Source organism: Chrysochloris asiatica, unplaced genomic scaffold (assembly GCF_000296735.1).
Source record: "Chrysochloris asiatica unplaced genomic scaffold, ChrAsi1.0 scaffold00224, whole genome shotgun sequence".
NCBI classification, from domain to species: Eukaryota; Metazoa; Chordata; class Mammalia; order Afrosoricida; family Chrysochloridae; genus Chrysochloris; species Chrysochloris asiatica.
This window is the reverse complement of record NW_006408742.1, coordinates 3,157,471-3,165,368: the sequence shown is the minus strand read 5'-3', so window position 1 is coordinate 3,165,368 and position 7,898 is coordinate 3,157,471. Positions and strand designations below refer to the sequence as shown.

General features: G+C 40.8%; 1 protein-coding gene across 1 annotated transcript in view; it reads right to left on the bottom strand.

Annotated features, from left to right (window-relative positions):
* Window positions 1-7,898, bottom strand: part of ATP13A5 (ATPase type 13A5) — a 211,018-nt gene that overhangs the window by 80,418 nt on the left and 122,702 nt on the right. The window contains exons 18-19 of the mRNA XM_006873142.1: window positions 6,267-6,391; window positions 3,115-3,275 (exon numbers count right to left, since the gene is read on the bottom strand). Coding sequence (XP_006873204.1) covers window positions 3,115-3,275; window positions 6,267-6,391 — 286 coding nt within the window. The remainder of the gene's footprint in view (window positions 1-3,114; window positions 3,276-6,266; window positions 6,392-7,898) is intronic.

Below are 7,898 nucleotides of genomic sequence, written 5' to 3'. Positions count from 1 at the left end.
CAAAATATATAAAGCAAACTCTAACAGATTTGAAGAAAGAAATGGAGATAGCTCTTTCTCACTTGATCCCCAGGTTCTTTCCCATTATACCAGTCCTGGTGTGGCACTGTAGGATAAGCACAGGACCTCAATGTCAGTTGAATCACAAAGTTGGCAGTTCAAACGCACCAGTTGCTCCTTGGAAACCCTAGACTAAGTTTCTATGTGTCGAAACTGACTCAACAGGATTTAACAACAACAACAACTCCTTTAGTAGCACTGTAGGATGAGCACTGGACTGTTAACCACAAGGTTGGTGGTTCAAACCCACAAATCGCTTCTTGGAAATCCTATACAGGTTCGCTATGAGTCAGAACCTACTCAAAGGCACTTAATAGTAACAACAACAACAACAATTCCTTTTCTGAAACCCTTGCCCTCCCATCTTTCACTGTCAGTGCACCCCTATTGCTATTTCCTAGCTTCCAGGAAGAAAGTATCTGAGGAATGTGTGTGCACAAATATGGCAATAACTGACAAGAGTTTTCCTTGAAACAGTTCTCAAAGGGCCTTTTATTTGTGAAGACATCTAAATTTAAATAGCATGTTGTTGTTAAGTGCTGTTGTGTAGGTTCCAACTCACAGTGACCTTGTATAAGGTTTTTAAGGAATGGCTGGGCAGCTTGAACCACTGACCTTGAGGTTAGCAGTCCAGTGATTATCCTACTTTGCCACCCAGTACTCCTCAAATAGCATGTTGTAGTTAAGTGATGTCAAGTTGGTTCCGATTCATAGTGAACCTGTATAGGGCTTCCAGGAAGCATCTGGTGGGTTTGAACTGCTGACCTTGTATTTCACAGTTCAGTGCTGATTCTTTAATCACACCCAGAGTCTTCAAATAGCATTGTTATGGTTGTTGTTAAGCTCTGTCAAGTCAGTTCTGACCCATAGCAACCCTGTATAGGGTTTCCAAGGAGCGGCTGGTGAACTTGAACTGCCAACTTTGCGGTTCAAAGCGACTTTGCAGTCTACTGCATTAACCCACAGCACCACACTAGGACTCCTCAAATAGCATAGAAAGCAAGAAAATTGTATTCCTTCTTAAGGTACGCATTGTATTTGGGAGAAAACATATTTTGATAAGATCAGTTGGAGGAAAAGTAGGACACCACTTCTCCTTTACCCCTAATGATCAAACCACTAGCAAAAGAGATACTCTAAAGCATTTTATAAGAGATAAGGACAGGGATTCCTTTTGCTTTTACCAGCAAAGGGAAGAAAGAGGATGCCAAAGAGCAAGACTAAAGCCTGAGACAGTAGGTAATGTAACTTCTCCTATTGGTGAGCAAACTTTAATGTTGTTGTGAAGTGCCATTGGTTGATTCAGTTCTGACTCACAGCAACCCTGTATTGGGTTCTGAGGAGCAGCTGATGGATTTGAATGACCAACATTGCAGCTAGTGGTCCAGTGCTTATACTACCACGCCACACCAGGACCCCAGTAAAGGTATTAAACCCATCAATGGATGTTGTTGTTGTTGTTGTCAGGTGCCATGAAGTTGGAACTGACTCATAGCGGCCCCATGCACAGCAGAACGAAACAATGTCCGATCCTGGGCCAACTTCACTACCGCCACCACACTTGACGCCAACAATGATGTCACCTGGCTGATCCATCTCAATGGATAGTGTGTGGTTTATTAAAATTAATGAAGGACCTGAGTACATCATGCAATAAAATTAAGACAACTTACATTCGTGCAGAAACAAGTGAGTTTGCAAGGAAGTGGTGACGATGGTGTGCCATGGAGTCAGTTCCTACTCATAGTGACCCTGAATAGGGTTCCCAATGCTGTAAATCTTTATGGGAACAGAAAGCTGTATCTTTCTCCCATGGAATGGCTGGTAGTTTCAAACTGTTGACCTTGAGGTTAGCAGCCTGATTCATAACCACTATGCTACCTGAGCTCCTTTTATAAGGAAGTACTAGGAATCTGCTGAAAGTGTAGAGATAACTGTTTTCTTTCCTAGCCTGTGCTTTGGAGGACTGATCCAGGTTATCCCACCTTTTCTTATGACTGGACCAAGGCCGTCTGTACAGTTGTGCAATTTGTGCGCTGCACTAAAACTCAGGATTGCACAAAAGCCCACTCACTCTACACTTAGTCTTAAGTGCTGGTCAGCCGGCAGGAAGGGGTGCATGTGGGGAATTTATTCACTTGGAATGCCTTCTCTTTGAATTCACCCAGACTGCTAGCTACAATGGTGGTATATCCCAGAGCCATCCAGTCACAGTGCACAGGAAGCCTGTTAGCTGAGTGTCAGCACTCCATGAAATTCATGTATCAGGTACAATGCAATCTAAATGCCCTTAGACTTGAGGGGAATTAAATAGACCTGACTTTGATTTCTTGGGCAAGCTTAACCTCTCCAAGCCTCCATGTTCTCATTCATAAAATGAAGAATTTCTTTAAAAGCATAGGATTTCTCAAGCATGAGTGCACATTGGAATTACAGGAAAATGACAGATGCCATTTCCCCACTTCTACCCACAACCCTTAGGAGTCCTGGTGTGGCGCTGTGGGCTAATGGGTCAGACTGCAAAGTTGTTTGAACTGCAAGGTCAGTGGTTCAAGCTCACCAGCTGCTCCTTAGAAACCCTATACAGGGTCGTTATGGGTCGGAATTGACTCTATGACACTTAACAACAACAACAACCTCCAACCCTAATTCTCCGTGTTATTTGTACAATCTGGGCCTCAGGAGTTTTACAAACTCTCCCAGGTGATTTTATCACACAGGTGATACAGTTGAGAACTGCTGGTGGAAATGTTTTTGCCAACTACCATTCTGGACTGATGTTGTTGTAGTTAAGTGCCATTGGGTTGGTTCTGACTCATAGCAACCCTGTATTGGGTTTCTGAGGAGTGGCTGGTGAGTTTGAACCACTGACCTTGCAGTTCAAACTGACCTTGTGGTACAGTGCTTATCCTACAGTGCCACACCAGGACTCCTGGACACATGTCAGGGGTTATTATTGTGATGACCTGAAGGGCCACAGGAGGCTTTTCAAGGTGGGAGGACTGCATTCCTCTAGCCAAGGCCCACATCACGGTCATTCTAACTTGTGCTCACATTCTTTCTGGGTCCATTCTCTTGGTTTTTCACCAACTGCCAGGTCACAGAAGCAGGAGCAAACTCTTCTGGTTCATTGGCTTCGACTAGGATCACTTGACTTCCTTGAGGAATCATCCCAGAATTCTTTGCAACAGTAATGGCCGTTTGAAGGTTATCACCTAAATGACAAAGAAAATTTGATAGCTTTAGGTGTAAATTTCCCTACTCTGAGTATCGATTGCACTTTGTTTGGTGCTATTTGGGGACATTTATCACTTTTGCTTTATACCCACTACTTATGTAATGACATGATTAGGTTGCAAAGACTAGATTGGTATGCAGAAATTGTTACTATTCAAAAATAGAGGATGATAAGACTCAATGGGAATACATGCTCTGATTGGTGACCATGCTCGTCACCGATAAGGGGAAGTGAGGGAAAAACAGCAGTGAAGCTGCGAGCTAAGCCCTACAATGTGGAGAGTGAAATGTTCAGCTGATAAAAAGAGAGGGCATATGCACAAGAACACCCACACTTGCAGATAATACCTACTTGACCTGGCTTCAATGACTAGATGATCAGAGCTCAACCAGAAGAAGAAAGAAGAGGAAAAAAAGAGTAATCTGATATAATTTGATGAACTTGACCTACACCTATGGATGCAGTAGCTCAAAAGAGGGAACAAATCCTTATAGCAAGAATCATTCCCACCCCCTCCACACACAGAGTAGACAGGGATGGGCAACTTGGACATTGACTACCCAAAATGGGAGGAGGGGGGCACAAAGGCAAGAAGTGACTGGCTTACAAGCTTTCAAGAGGGAACCTAGAGGCAGGGTGCCTGTAGGAAGGCAGAATCTCCAGTGAGAAGTAGCCAATCTGTCTAGGCAGAGCTGATGAAATGAAATGAAATGCAGATGGGTCTCCTGTGATACAATAGTGAATAATTGTTATCAGGACTGATTGTAAGGGTTGATGTTTTATAGCAAGGAAGGGAGCGATTAACTTTCCAGTCTAGGAGCGGAGGTCCCTAGGACCATCAACGGAGAAGAGCCGAGAGCAGTACCCTACCCAGAGAAGCAGTGATGCCTGAGATGGAGGCAGAGACGATGACGTGGAGCAATGGAGCAGCTGGGGACTTTAGATCCAGAGAATGAGAGAGACTGTGCTGAAGACTGGGGCGTGGGAGGGGGAGTGTAAGGGGCAGGCTTGCAGGGTATACCCTTTGGTTGGTTGATGATTTATGGAGGGGATTGTAACCATGGCAATGGAACAATATACGATAGAATGAATGTAAAACTAATGTTCTCCCATGTAAACTATCATATAATTCACAATAAAAAAAATAAATAAATAAAAATAGAGGATGACCATATCAGATCACAAAATGGAAGATGACTATATCTATTATAATTGCCAAATTACATCATTACAAAAGTCAAATTTCAATATTACATAAATGCCAAAGTACATAACTTGCAAATCTCATAATTATATAGCTGTTAATTTATATCATCACATAACTGTCAAACCACTGAGAAACATAGCCTAGAAAATTTGACACATAACCTTAACCATTTCAGCCAATGTTACTGTCACCTCACACCTTGGTGCTCATTGCTACCAGATGTTTGTCATTAATGAGCAAAATAGTTGGATAGTAGATGTTTTACTATTGGCATAAATGTGAAATGTTGGCTAATGAGATCATTGATAAATGAAGAGTAGATGCATTTTAGAACTACTTATCTCCCCCTCTGCCAAAGACTGCCAGTCTTAATAATATTATGTCTGCATGTCCCTCCCTATCTCAATATTTAACATTGTATGCTGTCTACTGAATATTTCCAGAACATGTGTGAATAAATAAATCAATACATGTTCTTTATGATTAATCTTCATGATGAGTCCACTCTGATAGTACGTTGTTTTTGTTAAGTGATGTCAAGCTGGTTGCAACTCATAGCAACCCTCTATAGGGTTTTCAAGGAATGGCTAGTGGGTTTGAATCGCTGACCTTGTAAGTAGCAGTCCAGGGTTTATCCTATAGCAGCACATCAGGATTCAACTCTGACAGTTTAAGATACACTAAATGGTTTCACTCTGACAGCATAAAGTCTTACTTGGGATTTGATTCCAGTTAAGCAGAGAAACTAACTTAATACCTGGTAGTGCTTAGTCAATGATCAAATGCCATAACTGGTCCCACTGTCTTCATGACAGTTAACCAGATTCTCTGACTTTTACCCTTAGGTTTCATTGGGTTCCGTGATGAGAACACATCCCTTCTTTTCTTTTGAAATATTTTATTGTGAATTGAATGAAGATTTACAGAGCAGATCACTAGTTTTACACCCAACAAATCACACTTGGTTTCATCTCAATTGTTGCAATTGTTATTCCACTTCTTCCCTGTGGTTCCTGTTTCCATTCCACACTCACTACCAATCCTTCTGAGCCTGGTCTCCAGGTAAATGTTGCCCTTTTGATCTTGAATGGTTGACCACTTCTTGGTGAGCATACCTCAATAGTATTGCTGTCCCTATTGTACCTATCTGTTGCTTGGTTGAAAATTGGATCATGAATGTGATGAGTTCTACTCCAGACTTGAAAAGTGGCCAAAGACCATAGTCTGTTTCTGACCAGTAAGCCTGATTTTTTTATCATTTTGATTTTTGTTCCACATGCTCTCCCACTCTATCTGGGACCTTTTAATGTGATCATTTTCTGAGAAGTTGGTTGTGGTAGCCAGGCATCATCTAGATCTTCTGGCCTTGGAGTCATGGAGACAGATGCTCACATGTTCTATAAGTCCATTGGACTAATTGATTCCAAGCATCTTCAATTCTCATCAGTACTGGAAAGACCAATAGTTGCATCTTAGATAGAACACATCCCTTCTTATGCTTAAACATTTGCTGTGAGCCTAGTAGTACTGTGCAGACCCTGTGGTTGTAAGGAATGTATATCAGACAAAGAAAATGAGAGTGATCCTGCCTCTATTCCCAGGTAAATAGACCACAGTATAATAAGCTCTATAGCAAGTGTTCTGTTTTACTTATTTCTTTTTTCTTTTTTTGTCTATTTTGGACTCACTTAGCTATCTCTATGCAGTCTTCTTCTTATGGCCAGGATACTTCCAGCTAGCCAGACCCTTAGAAGCACATACCTGTAATCATCACAGTCCTGATGTGGGCCTCGTTTAATTCCTTCAAGACTGGTTTGGTTTCCTTTTTCAAGCGATTCTCCATTATGAGAAGTCCCAGGAATGTTAACTCCGATTCCACCTCATCTCTATGGGTTCAGGAGAAAATAGATATGAAGGTAGAACTATATAGTAGGAATTTACAGCTTCAGAAACCCTATACAGGGTCACTATGAGTCTGAATGGACTTGATAGCAATGGGTGGGTTATATAGTGTCACGGAGTCCTAGATATCACAAATAATTAAGGAGCAACTGTTAACTGAAAAGTTGACAGTTTGAACACACCTACAAGTGCCTCCAAAGAAAGGCCTGGCAATCTCCTTTGCACATATGGGGTCATCCTGATTTGGAATCAACCTGATAGCAACTGATTTTTGTTTTTGTAATTGTTAGTGTCAACTTAGATTAATTTTTTTCTTTTTAAATATTGTTTATAATTTTTATCAGTGTAATACATGCACATGTTTAAAACCTTCAAAAGAACCATAAGGCTTAAATAAAAACTAATACCCATTGTTTCCTTTTCTCCTTCCCAGAGGCAACAACTTTTTTAATCTTGCAGTTGCTGCTTCTGGTTTTCAAATGTATTATTATTGGTTTTTTTAATGTGCTTCTCTTCCAGCTCTTCTGTGGTTTAAAAAAGTTTAGTTTATTCTCTCTATATATTTTTAATTTCCAACAACTCTTTTTTTTTTTCCTGAGCTTATAATTATTTCATTAGATCAGACTTTTATTAAGTACATGCTGCATCAAAACAGTATAGTAAAACTTGAACATGGAGTCATTCATTTTAGGCTCCACCCATCACCTCCAGTAAATACATGCAGTCAACCAGGGCTATTAAGAGTGTTCAGAATTTGTAACTGGAGGCTTGGAATCTAGCTATGTAACACTACTTACTTAGGATGGCTCCTCTGCAATGTCATTAAATCTTAGATGGCTTCTTCTTAAGGTACATTGAGGACCAAATGCTCTAATGGATTGCTCATCCTTCCTTTTTCTATGCAGAGATGCTTAGTGGTATTGCAGAGAGAAAGGGAGAGCTAGGGATCCAATTTCTCTGTACAATTTCAATTCAGCCTCCTGTTTCAACCTTCAGCCTCACATCCACATTGCATGTACATAACCTCTTAGGGGTCCTGCTGTGGAATCAGCTTTCCTCTTATCATCTTTATTTCTACCTGTGGTTTACACTATAGCTTCTTCCTTCCTGCTGATTTAGTTATCATTCCACCACCTACTTTACATCTTCCAGAATTGTGTTGTGATTTCTCATCTGCACTTGTGACTCTTGCAACTCCCTTTGATATTGTTTCTTAACTATCATTTTAATAGGATTGGGAGGGAAAAGAAACAAACACCCAGTCCATAAGTTCTCTTTATAAGAGAGAGCAGAGTTGGATTGCTTGATGGGACATATAATTCAATCTTGAATGGAAACCCTTGTGTTCATTCTCTGGAATAGAATACAAGCCGCTTGCTAAATCACTTATTCAAAAGTCAATGTATTATTCAACCCAACAACTGCACAATACACATTCTTTTCCAGTGTACATGGAACATTCTCCAGAATAGACCATGTCTTAGGCCACAA